This window comes from Tachysurus vachellii, chromosome 13 (assembly GCF_030014155.1).
Source record: "Tachysurus vachellii isolate PV-2020 chromosome 13, HZAU_Pvac_v1, whole genome shotgun sequence".
Classification (NCBI taxonomy): Eukaryota; Metazoa; Chordata; class Actinopteri; order Siluriformes; family Bagridae; genus Tachysurus; species Tachysurus vachellii.
This window is the reverse complement of record NC_083472.1, coordinates 18,539,210-18,556,468: the sequence shown is the minus strand read 5'-3', so window position 1 is coordinate 18,556,468 and position 17,259 is coordinate 18,539,210. Positions and strand designations below refer to the sequence as shown.

Sequence of the window (17,259 nt, the reverse complement as noted above, 5' to 3'; positions counted from 1 at the left end):
TGATTGGACTCAAATCATATCGAAACCAAATGGCTGGGATGATGCGCCCTGTGTGACTGTAAGCCACGTATTCCTGATAAAATAAACCGCAAGACAGTTTTCAGTTTTAATTTTATTTGTTCCTAATGTGGATTTGATCTGCAAATCTGATCTGCAAATTACACACAGATTAACACTGAGAACACTAAGTAAAACTAAACACCAAAACAATACCTATAATGCTTTCTCTGTTTCAATTCAAAAACAAAATGCTTTTAAAATGCCAGAGCTAGCACTTTGCCTTTCACCTACTAATTCACTATTTGTTAAACTCATAAAATGTTGTCAGCATCTCTTACACAGAGTCCCATAAATTAAAAGTATCACACCTCCAATTATAGACACATTTTTATATTGACAGTGGGCTGACGTGATGCTGACAAACCCAAAGATGATGATTTTCCTAACTTTCCTGAAGCATTATCTTACTCTGATGCTAGATCAGTAAACAAAGGATTTCATTTAAACAAAAAAAAACATCATTTTATAAATACATTTTTAAATAATTAAAAAGTTACATTTAATTATGGGGCGTCCATAAAATATTTATAATGACTAAACAGTCATTTCTTCACCAGACTCTCCTTTTTTTTAACAAGACAAAACTTGTCCTGTTACCAAATAAAGCAAAGCATACATTCCTCTGAAACAAGGCACTGACACTCCCTCCAAAGATGCAAAATAAATGTCTCCTGAAATATCTGTAAAATATGACTTTTTCCGTTTTTTCCCCCCCTGTATTAACAATATATTTTGTAGGCTGTTTGTTATTTATTATAACATAAAAATAATGAGTGCAACGAGTGGATCTGCTGTCAGAACTGCTGTTATTAAAGAGGAGAAAGTAGGTTTTTTACCAACTTTGAGCTAGTTTATTTTACCTTGTTGGCCACAGTGTACTGGTAGGAGAACTTCTGCTTTCCAGACAAGTCCTCATACACAGTGGGAACAATCTTGAGGATGTAATCGTGGGAGGCCAGAGCTGCGGAGACAGAATGACTTTAGACTTGGCACAACGAAGAAATGACTAATGAGAAACTGATTCTTATGTCTACAAAAGCCAATCTGGGATTCTGCCAACTCTGGTTTAAAAACAAAAAAAGTTAAGCTTCCAATTATGTATGATGTAATAAATGAATGAAGGGAATAACTTAAAAGCATCCACTAGATGGCTAAAAATGGACAACTATACGGTTTACTGAGTTTAATGCTGAATGCTGTAAAGCATTTCTATGTTAAAGCTGAATTCCATATAATTAAGGCAGTCTCACTAGAGTTTTTGAAAAACAAAATGGAAAAATATTTTAAGCCATCTGTGCTCATCACCCCCCCATAATTACTCTGACGTAATGCTGCCTTTTTGTCACTGCTGACCTTTTAAACATTTCTCCCTGTGGTCTGTAAAAATAATGAGGAGAGAACTTGAACTATTACAGCACTACAGCATTAATAAACTGAAATCGTAATGTTTTAAGAGAATTAATATGAACGGGAATCAGCTAAATCGGTTGTGTGTCTATACACGCACACACACAAACGCAACACACCACACAGACACACACATATATACACACACCACACATATAGACACACCACGCCACACATATAGACACACACCACACATATACACACACCACACATATACACACACACCACACATATACACACACACACACCACACATACACACACACACACACCACACATACACACACACACACCACACATACACATACACACCACACATACACACACACACACACACACACACACACACACACACACCACACATACACATACACACCACACATACACACACACCACACATATACACACACACCACACATATACACACACACACACCACACATACACACACCACACATACACACACACATACACACACACACACACACACACACACACACACACACACACACACCACACATACACATACACACCACACATACACACACCACACATACACCACACATACACACACCACAGAGTAACATACCATTAGACCCAAGTCTGTTGGCCCCACCGAGGGCGTTGAAAGCACCTTGGACATTTTGCACCTGCAACACAGAATGCACATTTTCTTTTAAATGACATGAATTGTCTCTGACGCACTGTGCTGAATAAATAATTATATACTAGGTGAAAGTACAACCTGAAGCTTGTCCCCAAAGGCAAGTTTATGAATGATGTGGGTCATGTCGGGGTTCTGCGGCTGCGCTGTGGCGCTGTGTGTGGAGACGTGAAAGTTTCCAGGGACCTACAGAAGAAGAAATGTGACAAAAACTATCAGGCAGCCTGATACATTATAAACTTCTGCCTGACGGATTTTGAGTTTTGAATAGACCTGAGTGGTTTGTGTAAATTGATGTTCATTATTAAATCGGAGCATAACAATGTCATTTATTCCATTGCATACTATGTCTACTAAGGTCACTGCAAGGTTGGGAGGTAGAAGAGTGTGTAATGCTTTATGTCTCTGCATTGTACATGGTCAGTTTCTTACTTTATTAATGCTGAATTCACCCTCAAAGCGACAGCCATAACCACTGTTGAGTGGCACCTTCATGGAGTTTTCAATGTGGCCAACTTCATGACGTCCCATTTCATCTTGGATGTCTAACCCCACCACTGTGAGAACGACAGAAAGAACAGAACGCTTAAAATGACGAGATTAAACCTGCTTAAATTCAGTGATTCTCAAACAGACAAATATGAATCCTTGAACCGAAAGAAAAAAAAACGAGCGTGTTTTTTCATGAACAATTGAAATATTACTCATTAATCCAATGTGTACATTAATATAGTAAACATTTATTGCAGCAATACAGCTATTTATTACTGAACTTTCCTCTTACAGATCCAATCTGTCCAGATTAGTAAAGATTAATAATAATAATAATTATTATTATTATTATTAATAATAATAATAATAATAATAATAATAATATTAAACCAGCTCTATTAATGAAACTATATGAACACAATAATAAATACAATGATGTAATGATGGCCTGTGATTATTTATTTTGAATAAATAAATACAGACCCCCATGTTTACAACCATTGCTCAACAGTACATTACACCAAAATACTCCATGCCACTATCCAGAAATGTGTTTAGTGTAAATCCTAACACTTCCAGAGAGACACTGTTTAAGCAAGACCATAAAACCCCAACATGTTCACTCATGGGTTAGTAAGTGAAAGGGGCAGCCAGTAAGGGTAAAAGGGTATAAGGGTAAATAAGGGTAAAAATCTATGGATAATAATGTTTACATAAGGAATAACTGAGTAATTAATTCCATACTGAGACTCTGGATATTGCTGGTATGTGGCACAGAAATGCTGACCTTTCGCACTCACAAGTTCCGATGCAATCAGACAGAGCTACTTAAGAGGAGAATGATGAAACCTCTATGGATCAGTGCCGTTTCCATTGCATCAACTCTACGCACAGCAGAAAAACTACCAGTCATATGAGGCAAAAAAAGCAAAAAGTTCATCTAAATCCAGCTAAATGTCACATCACTCGGACATGTTTTTTTTTCCACAGGGCTAACAGAACAGTGGCCAGTCAGATGTGTGCCCAAACAATAAATCTCACCCAAAATACACGTAGAGAAAGTACGTGCGGGAAAAAAAAAAAAACGCTGCACATCACTTTTTCCATTCAAAAATAACCTATGAGATGATGTCTTATTGACAAAGGTCACTAGAGGAAACGGCTTTATATGACGGGATAAACAGCTAAATTCCATCTCTGAAGTTTCTCAAAACTAAACATACATATAATGATTAAATCTAATCTGTGTAAATGCAAAGATTACTTCCAGAAAAAAGGAAATGCAGTTAACTAACACGGATTAAGCTCTTCCGTGCACTTTCCGTGCACAGAAAAAGGGATTACAGGTATTATGGGGATGTGGTAGCTCAGTGGTTAAGGTGTTGGGCTACTGATCGGAAGGTCATGGGTTTGAACCCCAGGTCCACCAAGCTGCCACTGCTGGGCCCCTGAGCAAGGCCCTTAACCCTCAGTTGCTCAGTTGTAAGTCACTCTGGATAAGGGTGTCTGCTAAATGCTGTAAATGTAAATGTAAATGTAGGTATTAGATGGATTTCCTAATCAACGGCCCTGGGCTATACTGCTTTCAGCAGTAACGTGACATGTTAAGACAGACAAATCTTTATTTAACTTAAAAAGACAAAATAAGGCGTTATGTTGATGGAGCTCGCTATTACAGTATTTGAAGTCATTATTGTGAAGCGAGTGTTGTGCTTATGAGTCATCAGAAAGGCGAGAGAGACATCACACATTCTCGTCTTAAAACACCAACACAAGCAGTTTTTACCAGCTGGAGGACACGGTTTTTATTGGGTAATGGAAAGGGGTTGAGAACACTGTGTTCTAGCAAGATTCATTTCCAGGATGTTTCACTTTGTATCATTTCGTATTGAGTCATTCACATTTTCAAAACGCGTCTTTTTTAAAAAATATTTTACTAACTACTGGCAATTAAATAAGGAAAACAGTGCGCCGTCAAATAAATACATCTTGTAATTGAAAGATTTATGTAGTTTTACTTCATGGCACATTCTCAGAATTAAAGAGATTCAAAATGAGTGGTTGTATAAATCAAGGCAACTGCAAGTTAATGTAAGTTTAGATTACTCTAGTAGAAGATACTGGACATTGCTAGCATCAGACAAACATGAGCTAGATGTTAAAATACAAGAAAAAAGCTGTATGATCTCAACATCAGATTTGGATCTGTATAAAATATTCATAGTACATGGAGTACAGTCTCTTCACAACTATTAAACACATATGAAATATTAGTATTAAGGACAGAGTTCATTGGTTTTTCAAATAATCTTTCACTGGCTCTCATATTTCAAACACACACACACGGCAACAATTACATTTTTTTAATTAATCACATGGTTATGCACTAAATTCAATAATGAATTCAAAAGAAGTGCATTACACATTTAAAAGTACTACTATATGAACAAAAGTGCAATAACTAAGTGGTTTGCAAACACTTAAAACAAATAAGGTGCTTTTAACTATATTATAACAGTGAGCAACGAACTCTCAAAATAATTATAGTAATAGGAAAAATTGTGTTAACGTGCGATAAAATAAGTGTGTGTGTGTGTGTGTGTGTGTGTGTGTGTGTGAGTGAGAGAGAGAGAGAGAGAGAGAGAGAGAGAGAGAGAGCGAGAGAGAGAGAGAGAGAGAGAGAGAGAGAGAGAATATATACAAATGGTAATGATCATAGCAGAAAAATAGATTTTCCCTTGTTCCAAAATTTCAGTAAACATCTGTATTCTGTGATGTGATCAAATCATTTCAGTCAACAGCAAATGCTGCTCATCTTTATACTGGCAAGAAAGTTAAAGCCTGGGGTAAACAAACATTAAGTTCAGCAACTGGCGACATGGCGGTTTTACAGTTTTGCCATATAAGCAAGAGCTATTTCCGTAACATTTGCATAAAAACAGGGAAGGATTCCTGCATCTGACAGAGAGGTTCAGCCGTTCAGTACATAAACTGTTGTGGAAATTCACACAGTATGATGGTAAATTAAATCTCATTTTCGGTGCAGGAAGTCTTGGTCTAGTCAGCAGTGCACCACACATTTAGCTTAAACTTCACTTCAATAACAGGAACAAATAATACAGATAGGAAGGCTATTAAAAGAGCACATAATATTGGTTGGGAAAACCAAGAAGGGAAAAACAAACCAACAAACAAACAGAGTATGAATATTGATGTAGTTTATGTATATACTCACAATCACAGTGCAAGTTTGGCAAACTGATGTTTAAACTCACTTCAATCTTCCCTCCACTGTCTTTATCTGGGTCATCCACATACAGTTCATTTACTCTGTAAAGAAAATCAAATGTCATGTCAGCAACATTATTATAATCTGCAACAATGATTACACCACATGATATAATTGCTGTGCTGTATTAAACTCTTATTAGTGTAGCACTATGGATGGATGGATGGATGGATCTTTCTGTATGGAATTTGTCAGTGCCAGAGGACTTCTCTGTAACATGAGCATCAAACCCAAAACCCACAAGGCAAATATAGCACACACCCTTGGTTCATTTGACCTGGAGAAGCCCATACTGCAACAGTCTGTAGCATCTAGAACTCAGTTAGTAAGTACTAACTACTACTACACTTTTATGCTATGTAAAAGTTAAGCATATTTACACAGAACGCATCTCACATTGCTGAAATACTTAGTTGCTGCTTTTGATGTAAATCACACTTTGTTTTTATTTTGATTGACCTGTACAACACACTCATGCATTTCAGGTGAATAACAGACAGCAGTGGGAGCAAATTTGTTATGTTGTTATCAACCTTTATCTAATCTTGCCCTATTAATAGGTTAATAGGGCATAAATTACCATTAGTACAGATCCACTAAAATAGATGAAAGCATTACTTGTTTGTAATTAGGAAAACATTAACTGCTAGATACCATCCCGATCATCTATAATGAAAATTATATATATAATAAGTGGACATTCTGTTGTGTTTTATTCCTTAGATAACAAACAAATTGAGATAATAGAACTTTAGTGTTGTAATATATTTGTAAAATATGTTGTGCTTATTTCTGACCACAGATATTAAGCTTTAAAACACAAACAGACACACACACAAAGTGTTCAGCTAAAGCATGTCTGCTCATTTCCTTCTTTCCCCACACCCATGCTAAGCAAATAACGTTGAGAAGCAAAGTGAATATCCTGTGTGAAACTCACTTTGACTTACAAGAGGCTATAACACTGGTGCATTTTGCAAGCAACTCTAAGATCAGCTTTGATATTATTTCACATTTACATAACCATCTTCAGTTATGTGTGGTATGTAAATATATAGAAAAGTTGTTTAACAGGCTGTCGCTATGACAACCTGGTGACTCATAGACTGCGGTAATGTTTTGCCCCGTAGCGCATTAACTGTCACTTGATGAAAGCCTGGAGAAAACAGTGGCAATACATACATTTCTGTGGCTATGAATCCCGTCAGCTCGGAGAGGAAGAGGAAGAGCATGAAGACGCAGCAGCAGATCGAGACTGTTGTGTGGGAGAGCAAGGTTAAGAACACAGTTATGCATCAGGGGTTCCGGTTCAACAATTATAACTGAATTACTGTAAATATTACAAACAGAACCCACGTTTAGGACAATTCACTTCAGAAAGGCCTTTATAGCTAGAGGTCTATACAAAACATGTTACTAAATCACCCTAAGAGATTTTAAACATATACCATATACTATAAAAGATGAAAACATTACTACATTTAAAATATTAAAAAGTATTTGATAATGACATTCAAGGCAGACATTCATCCGTCTGTTGCAAGTACTTAAAAAGTGTGAAGAACATTTTTATGGTGCTTCCAACACATTGTAAAATGACTTACAATACATTCTGTAGCTTCTTAGAACATACTAATAATCTGTTTTCTCTTCTGCCATTCCCCCAACCTCCCCTCACCCTGTATCTCTGTTTGGGAAGCCCTAGGTGTTTTTCCCCTTAACACAGGCCTTATTTTCAATATGAAACATACATGTTTTCAGTCCTATTCAACTGCTGAAAAACAGTGTTAAGATGAACGAGAACTGTGAAATTACGTCATTACATCAATCTTAAAGCGAGCGATACTGTATGTGGTTAGAATAACACGCTTCCTGTACACGTCAGTGTCCGTGTGATCAAATGAATAAACAAAAAAAACGGCTCGAGTAAGCAGGTTGTGTCGGGCCTTATTTACATGGAGACAGTCACTAGTGAGTCAGAGAGTCACATGACACTATGGCAGCCACGTCATTCTTAGGCGTGCTGCGGTTCCTTCCAGTTTACACAAGCTAATGTTTAGCTACAACACAAACAGTAGGGTGTGTCACGATGACAAAGACACCACAGATCCAGGTACTAAGAATATGATATCTGGTTCCATCTAGAAAGGACTAAAATGTTGATTTGTAATGAAACTTTAGCCATGTCTTTACCAATCACTAAATTTGAATCTCATTCATACTAGTTGACAGCAATTTACTCTGTTACACATGATAATATTCAGGTCTTGATTAAATTCTCTGTTCTTCAAAGAAACTTTCCTGGCAGAATAATGGCATTAAATACTAACTATTGCTTGTCATATCACGTCATGAGCAAGTCAAATATTTATTCTTTGGGTACTAATTTAATTAATATGACTAAAGATGAGCTAAACCACATTAGGGCTCACCAGTCATAACAAAGGCCACAGGAATGCAAGTGGGAATGCCATTTTAGTGGGTAATATTACTTGAGTAATAGGGTGACACCTAAGATTGTGTAACTCCAAGTGCTGTTGTGTCATGAGGATTGAAACAATGAGCAATCAGTGAGGAAATAGTTGGAAGACTGGAATGTCTTCCAACTTACAATTTACAACATAAAGATTAGGGCAAAGAGCATAGTAACAGATCCATCAGTACTAAAGGTGGTGGCATTAGGAAGTCTGGGGGAATGTTGTGGGGGGAACAAAATCCTGAACAGACCTGTGTATTAGCAGATAAGAAAGCTGTAAACACTACTTACTGAAGGCTCCAGTGTACGTGGGCTGGGTGAGGTCTTTAGGCACCTTCCTGTATATATCAAACCTGGAAGGAAGGGAAAGAAGTTTGAGAAAAGGAAGAATAGTCAGAGGAAGCAGAAGAGAGAATAGGTTAAAAATGTAAAGCGCCTAGGAAGCACACATGTAAAGGCACATTCTGTTCCCAGCCAGGTAAAAGCATTGACAAGACCTGAGGAATGTTAACTATGGCAGAAGGCCAAGAAATCCTCAAAAATGGACTGCCTTTGGCGCCTTAACATCACGCCGTTTCCTCTATGCTCCAGACCTTGGCTTGCAACCCCTGCACTGAACTTTTACATTTTTGTGCTTTGGCTGTTCACATAACAGTGTGACTGAGGTCAAAGTCAGACCTAACTGATTGGCCTTTTATCACCTAAAAGGAAGTAAACAATCACAACTGCCCACCAATCCTCACAAAGCAAACTTCAGGAGATACGTAAGGGCCATTCTTAAACTATAAAGAGATGAAAGCAGGTTTAGTCTATTTGCCAAAACAGTATCTCTGTCTGCACTGCAAGACTGAGAAAAACATCTAGTGATTGTGCTTCTTTCAAGAATAAAATGCAGGAAATCGTCTAAATGATCCCTCAATAGAACATGACAATTTCAAGACTGAAATTAGTACTAATATAAATAATTTATATTTGTATATGGTTATTTCAGTGATAAATATAAAGAATTACCCTAACACACACACACCTAGATGTAAAAAATACAAAAACACATATTTCTTTGAAATTAAAATAGCAAATTTACATCACTAACTCATTTACTCACTAACTAAATTCATAAAAAATATAAAATGCATGTTTTTGTTAGGTATGCTGAATTTATTCTTCCTAAACAGTGTAAATATTCAATATTCAATCATTTTTATGTTCAAACTTTCAAACTAAACTGTCAAAAGAATATGCATGGTGTTCATGTTCATTACACTGATCTTAAGAGCCTAAAAGTAATTAATCACCCATGTGTCTTGGTAGATAAAGAGGAAACATTGAGTTCAGGAGTGACCATTTTAAACAAGAAGAGCCGTTTGGAAAATGGGTGATTAATTACTTTTAGGCTCTTAAGGTCAGTGTAATGAGTAGTGGAGGTACTTGTGTACATGGTTGTGTACATGATTGTGCAGTAGCTAATAAAAATAAGATTATAGAATGATTATAAAAAATATGCAAAGGTCTCTTAGGAAAGTGAAAAATATTTGCCGGACTTAAACTATATAAAGTGTTCTGTCTAAACATTTGTCCATATGGATCTGAGAGAGATTCTGCCTCTGCTTTCAGCATGGGGTTAATATCATCTCTCCCTGTAGAAACAGCTTGAGCATTGCCTTTTTTAGGAGATTTCTTCAGCCATGCTCCCGCACACCCTAACCATTTCAGGCCTTTTTTGGTGTTCAAATCATTTCCTTGTGTCACAGCTTGGCCGCTCACATCATCACACCGAAAACACAAACATCTGGGCACATTTCTTTCACTAAGTGCTTCAATGTGAAAATCGGATCTGACGTAATTGGGGAGGAGGAGGAAGGTCACTACCTGTATCAAATATCAAATATGTGTGACGTACCCTCGTCTTCCCCAACCTCCTGTGTTCACAGGCTGGAGAGAGCATTTAATCTCACCAAAGGATATTTTATAAGCAGAGGAAAGCTGTTCTTAAAAAAGAGACTAATGGCTAAAGCTCATTAAGGTTAATGGAATTTTCCTAATCTTTTTACTGACCCACTATTTTCCAAATCAAATGCAGATGTCACAGCTTGCTCAAATGGTTTCATAGATTGAACCTATTTAATTACGGAACACATTTCCCTCACATGACTGATTTTTTTTTTGCATACATTCTGGTCACCTCTTAAAACCTCTGAAAACTCATTTGTTCATTTGTTGTCCCTGAAGACAGTAGATTTTAGGCTTGGGATCAAAAGATGAATATAAGTTTAGAATTTCAGCTTTTAGATTACGGGCATTCATATGTAGAGTTGTTAAATGACAGAACATAGCACATTTTGTATCTGAACGGGGCGCAATTAGAAGTATTAGAAAAATGGGACTTATTGGCGTTTCTTGTTGCCCAGATGTTTCCTCTTAGACTGATTATTTAATAAGAAAACTTGAAAAAGCTTTAGACATCTACTCTTGGTTTTGACTTCAGTTTCACCTGTGAAGACTGTTTGTTGTTAAAAGGATAAGCCACCATAAAGATCAGAGAGCTGTCTATAGGAGAAAATTAGGAAGATTATGGGGAAAAGACCAAAGACCATTTTCTACCAAAATAATGGAAAGTGTGGAGAAGGGAAGAACTCATGGTTCAAAACATACTGGCTTATCAATCAGTCATGCTGGAGGTTGTTTCATGGCTTTGGCTTGCATGGCTGCTTTTTGACCAAGTTTAATAATCTTTACCGATGTAACTCATGACAAAGAATGAATACAGAATGAATTCAGAAATCTGCAGACGCATTCTGTCTGCCAGTGCAACAGTTCGATGATGTCGGTTGCTGCTATTGCAAGTAAGGGATATGAAAACAAACATGAAGTGTTAATTACTTCGATGTATTTCAAGACTGATCTGTTTTGACTTTTGCTCACCTAAAAATTTGTATGATACCAAAGGTTCCATGTTTTATGCTATTTCACACACTAAACTTTTGATCCATCTTTTAATCTCAAACCGTTTCCCATCTCAAACTGTTGCAATTTCTAAAAGTTTTAGAGGGTAATTTAACCGACAGGTAGATGTTGTATTATGGTAAAATGCCGCCAGAGAAAGAGGCCAGAACGCAAACGCACCAAGTTTCATTTGTTTATCTTGGTTAAAAATAAACTTTTTTCTTTTTATCTTTTTCCACACAAATCAGACTTTTTCCACACAAATCTGACTTTAATCACGGTGTCTGCATCAGGGATTACATCACTGATCAATCAACCCACGTTAAACCTGTTCCATTTACACTGCAATACAAATTAGCAGTTCCCTGAATTAGCTTGCCTGAGTCAGTAGGATATATGACTGCATTTGCTCAAAGGTCATTAAGGAGTTGTGCATGTGCTACGTGCTGCTCTTGTTCCTTCATGGAAAATGCCTTTTCATGAAATTTACAACAGCGCAAGTGGCTAAATCCAGCACACCACATATTCACTATTCTGCAGCCAATCCTGCTGTTTAATCCTATGCCATTTCTCCAGCTGAGAATTTTTTTTTTTTTACTCAGAACTGGATTGTTAGTTAGTGAGTCATACAATAGCCTGGTTGTTGACAGTGTAACTGAAAACTGTGAGCCATTGTAAAAAAGAAAAAAAAAAATTGAGCACATTCTGTACCGAAGCATGAGCAAACGAAGTGGAGTATTTACATTAACATGAACTCAGCAAACCGGCTCTCACTTCCTTACAACTCAAACATGGACACTACAGACTGTTCTTCAAGGTGGTTTAGTTGAGAAATCAACACCACATCTAATATATAGTACACCATAAATTTAAACGTTAAAAAAAAAGGATAACAAAATAAAAAAAAATAAATAAATAAAAATAATAAAAAAAAACAACTACAATAACAGGCGGCTATTAAACCATAATACTGTTAATGTTTATTAAAACAATAAGTAGGATCAATTTTTTTTTCTGCTCTGTGAAAGATCTATATTTTCTTGATTCTTAATTTTAACTGCTGATAATAAATAAATAAACATGTATATAAACCTGTGGATGTTGTTTTCAATTACCTAACTAAATTAGTATAGAGTGCAATTGCTGTAATAATCAGGTCATGTTGTAAAACAAACGGAAGACTAGAGGTAAAATAAAGGTACATTTTTTGTCTATGAGTAAACCAAGGGGATGTTAACAGCATGTACACAGTTGGCTAGAATCAAAATATGCCATAACATTCCTTGTTTTTGCTAAATCTCTAAACACTAAAAAATCCTGAGTAATTAACAATCATGTGGAGAAGATAAGCACATTTTGGCTTTGCATTTTAGGTCTAACTTTTAGGTTTAGCTGACTGAATGTACGATTTTACAAAAACAAATTCCCAACAGAGCAAATATTCTTTATGGATTAATAGTCTTTATGGATTTTGCTCACAAAGCTGACGTTCCATATGGGAACATTTTGAAACAGTAGGAGTGGGTGACATTCAAGCATGACGAATCATGTTGTCATATGTAATTAATGACAGAGTGTGTTAAGTGCACTGACAAAGCAGAGTCATGATTATACAGAGAAATTGAGAAAGAGCTATACCATGTTACAAAGAACTGACACAGGAGACTCCTTCCAAAAATGTTAAATAACCATTTCATACTGACTAGAGAAACAGTAACATATGAGCATGAGTTCATGAACATAAAGCTCACAGCTAGAAGTACAGGTAGTTACTAATGCTACTGGTGTTATAGAAAATTCATCAACCTCCTGTCTGGACAGATTCGTAATTTGTGCCTCATATGTACCTCAAAAATGAAAGCCATAATATGAGCCACTAAGTTGGAAGATGCTATACTAATGTGCTAGTTCAAAAAAGGAGACCTTTTCAAATACAATGTCAAATTAGTAAGATTAGCAAAAGTATTAGAACAGATAAATTATCATTTGTTTGGGTTACCTATTGACATCATCAAAATGTTGCATTTTTTTTCTGTTGCTTGTTTTCATGTTCAGGAGGTGAAATACCGCTGAGTTCCTTAATGTTTTTCCCCCGAAAAACATTAAATATTAACCTGGCAGTGTGTTTTGCCTCATTGTCTCGCTGAATGATGAAGTTCCTCTCTATTAGTTTCGATGCATTTTTCTAAATTGGCAGACAAAATGTTTCTGTAAACTTCGGAATTCATTCTGATGTTACCATTATGAGTTACATAATGAATAATGATTAGTGAATCTGTTCCAGATGCAGTCTTGCAAGCCAAAGTGATGAAACTACCTCCAGGATGCTTGACTGATTAGCTTGTATGTTTCGCATCAGAACCAGATTCTTTTCTCCTTATTTTGGCCTTTCTATTACTTTAGTGGTTAAAATTGATTCCAAAACTTCTGTAGCTCATCTCTGTTCCTTTGCAAAATCCAATCTGGCCTTGACTTGAATTAACTTGATTCTAACTGCTGTAGAATCTATATATATATATATATTTTTGCCCATGATGACGTCTTTGAACGGTAGATTGTGATACCATCACCCCTGCCCTGTGGAGGTGGTTGGTGAAATCACTCCCTTTTTTCGTGTTTTTTTCTCACAGTTCTTACAATGTTTATTATCAAATGCTGTTGATTTCCTTGGCCAACCTGTATCATGTCTAGATGTTCGAAACCACTTGTATACTTTCTTTTAAAAGAGAAATCCAAATTGTTGTATTGGCTATGCTCAATACATTACAAAACTGTGTACTGGTCAGCGTTGCACTGTACCTTGTGAATTAGCATACTGTAGAGTATTGTGTAGTGTATCTAGTTCTGTGTTGTCTCTTGTACTTCTTTAGACAGCAATGTGGTCCTTGAGGAATGCTGTTTCATTTTACTGTGAACTGCACCAGTTGTACAGTTGATACCACAAAAAAAGCTTTTTGATTTGATTTAGTTTTGATAGATTTTCCCTCTTTTTTCAGCTTCAAAATGACTTGCAAAGACAGCTGTCTATGGATTTTCTATAGACAGCTCTCTGGTCTTTAGGATGGTTTAGCCTTTTCAACAACAAATAGACATAGAATAGACATTCAGAGCTATTAAATGTTTAAACAATCAATCTAACAAACACTTGGGCAACAAGAAACACCCGTCAGGCACTTTTAATTCTGATTAACTGAAAAATGGTTGGGTTCAAAAAGGTTTGCGATCGTTCAAAATCATAACATATTGATGTAAATATCAGGAATTCAAAGTTGAAAGTCTGATCCATCATCTCATGTTAACTTTTTGATTTCAAATCCAAAATGTCTTATAGCGTGTAAAAAAATAGCCATTCTAATACATACAGAGGATTAAATATTCATACAGTTTATCAAATTTATCAAAAAATTCATACAGTTTATCAAATCAAAAGATTGGGATAAGGGTCTCCATTTCGATGAATCAGACCATCCATGTAACCCAAACAAAGTAAATAAAAGTCATTAGAATAATGCAATGTCATGGCACCCTGACAGGTTTTTAATATTTTTGCAATGTGCATCACAATATGTGTGAACTGCAATAGACATCACAGTCCCTACTGTGCGTTCCTACATGTAATGCACCTATATGTCTTCAAAAACTGACCCCCTCATGAGCTTCTTTTGACATTTCATCAATCTAGTTATATTCCTAATGGTCATTATGGGCATATATATGGGTTTTATTCATAGGCTTACATTTACATTCCAGAGTGACTTACAATTTATACAACTGAGCAATTGAGGGTTAAGGGCCTTGCTCAGGGGCTCAGCAGTGGCAGCTTTGGTGGACCTGGGATTCAAACTCATGACCTTCCAATCAGTAATCCAACACCTTAACTTAAAAAGTTACTGACTGGTTAAAGATGTAAATTTGCTATTAGGTTAACTTACAGCTTGAAATAATGGCATTGCTTTCTGTTAAATTATCATTATGCAGTCATACATTAGTGCGTTATGGCTTTCAGATTGTACACCTGTAGTGTTCTATTTAAATTCTGTGAAGGAAACAATGTGTTTTAATATTCTACATCTTCATCTGTATTCTGTCGATAGGAGACAGACACAAGATTAGAGGACACAGGCATCCTTTAGGGAACCAGTTATTCGGGGATGATTAGGGTTTATTAGAGTCTACAGATGTTTTAGAGACATTTAGAGCTAATAAACACATAAGTAACTACAGGACTAACAGTGTGACATTGTTTTAGATCCCCAGTCACTTTGTGTCCTAGCTCATGGGGGCGGAGCTTCAGTTCTGTAACAATAACATAAAACACCACGTGTTAGCGACCTCAGGTTTCTACTCACCTCCGCACATCGAAAGTCATGTTGTTTTCACGCTTTTAAACTAAGATAATGTTACTCAAACGTGTACCGTGATACAACTCCTAGCCCCCGCTTCAACCCTTAGCGCGTGAACACAGAGGAAATTACGTGCCCTAAGGACGCTTTGCACAATTCTATTGGTGCGTGTTAAGCATGGCTGATGATTCTGTTTCCGCTTTGTGACACGTGGATTCTACGTGTCGCAAACAGCTCTGTACTCACTATATGAGTGCACTACAGAGTGTACAGTAACATAGACTATAAAGTGCACTACATACACGGGGTTTGTTGGATGGTGACTTTTCTTCACTAGTAAACTGTAACTCAAGTCAAGGCAAGTCAAGTAGCTTTTATTGTCATTTCAACCATATGTAGGTGTTGCAGTACACAGTGAAATTAGACAACGTTTCTTCAGGATCATGGTGCTACATAAAACAAAGACAGGGCTAAGGACATTGTAAGTAGTTTTAGCCACATAAAGTGCAACGGTGCAACCTGGTGTAATCTGCAGGACAAGAAAAACAAGACAGACAAGACAAGACAAAAGACAGTGCAGACAAAAAACAGTGCAGACAAAAAGATACAAGACAATACAAAAAGTACAAAAAATACAATACATAAAAGACAACGAACAGCAAACAACTGAAATATTGTATAGTATGTGCAAAATGACAGATATTGTACAGTATGTGCAAAACGACTGAAATGTTGGACAGTTTGTGCAAAAGAGCAAAAAAGTGTGCAAAACAGCATGTAAGCAGTTTGATGTGTCAGTGTGTGTGTTTGGTGTAGGTCTGTGCAGTCCATACAGATTGATGTAACTGTAACCTGTTTAATATTTACATTCACGCTACACAATTAACATTAAAGCTGCTGAATGAATACTTTCAATCTCTTTAGTAGAAGAAAAAGTACATTTCCACAATGAGTTATATTCTCAGAGGATAGTGTATGTACATATCTGTGATATAAATGTAAATAATAGCTTTATTATATGGCTCATTAAACCACGTGCTTGTGTATTACTTACATTATTTACATCAGACATTTAATATCAAATATGAAGCAACACTGGTGTTATTTCATATTAATTGACATATTACTGCATCATTTGAGGTCTTTTTCAATTTTCCACAGGGATTAATAAAACATCTATCTATCTATCTATCTATCTATCTATCTATCTATCTATCTATCTATCTATCTGTGTCTGTCTGTCTGTCTGTCTTTGTCTGTCTGTAAAACATGGCTAAAAAGATGTTCTTTGGCAGGTCTGGTTCTCATCTACAATAATAACTTTAGAATCAGTGAAATTGCTTGAGCCTGACTCTGACATGATATAGAAGAAAGAAAATGAGAAAAATAAACTAAAAATAAAAAACTCAACTGCATCAAATCTTTATGCAAACCTTTATGATGCATATTGTAAGCTACAGATTATAAGTATTGGTACTCAGGATACTCAGGATTCGTACTCAGACTCACTCTATGAGCAATGGTTTTTGGATACATGAACTGTTCATCACCAAACTATTGCACCCATTTGTATAATATGACTTTCTG

The 17,259-nt window shown here is 36.3% G+C and overlaps 1 protein-coding gene across 1 annotated transcript in view; it reads right to left on the bottom strand.

Moving 5' to 3' along the window:
• Positions 1-15,831, bottom strand: part of ergic1 (endoplasmic reticulum-golgi intermediate compartment 1) — a 17,122-nt gene extending 1,291 nt beyond the window's left edge. Inside the window, exons 1-9 of the mRNA XM_060884509.1 lie at positions 15,679-15,831; positions 8,678-8,739; positions 7,093-7,165; positions 5,857-5,951; positions 2,562-2,686; positions 2,211-2,315; positions 2,055-2,115; positions 921-1,021; positions 1-73 (exon numbers count right to left, since the gene is read on the bottom strand). The exon at positions 1-73 is cut by the window's left edge and continues 50 nt beyond it. Of these exons, the coding sequence (XP_060740492.1) occupies positions 1-73; positions 921-1,021; positions 2,055-2,115; positions 2,211-2,315; positions 2,562-2,686; positions 5,857-5,951; positions 7,093-7,165; positions 8,678-8,739; positions 15,679-15,698 (715 nt within the window). The 5' untranslated portion in view covers positions 15,699-15,831. The remainder of the gene's footprint in view (positions 74-920; positions 1,022-2,054; positions 2,116-2,210; positions 2,316-2,561; positions 2,687-5,856; positions 5,952-7,092; positions 7,166-8,677; positions 8,740-15,678) is intronic.
• Positions 15,832-17,259: the final 1,428 nt, after the last annotated feature.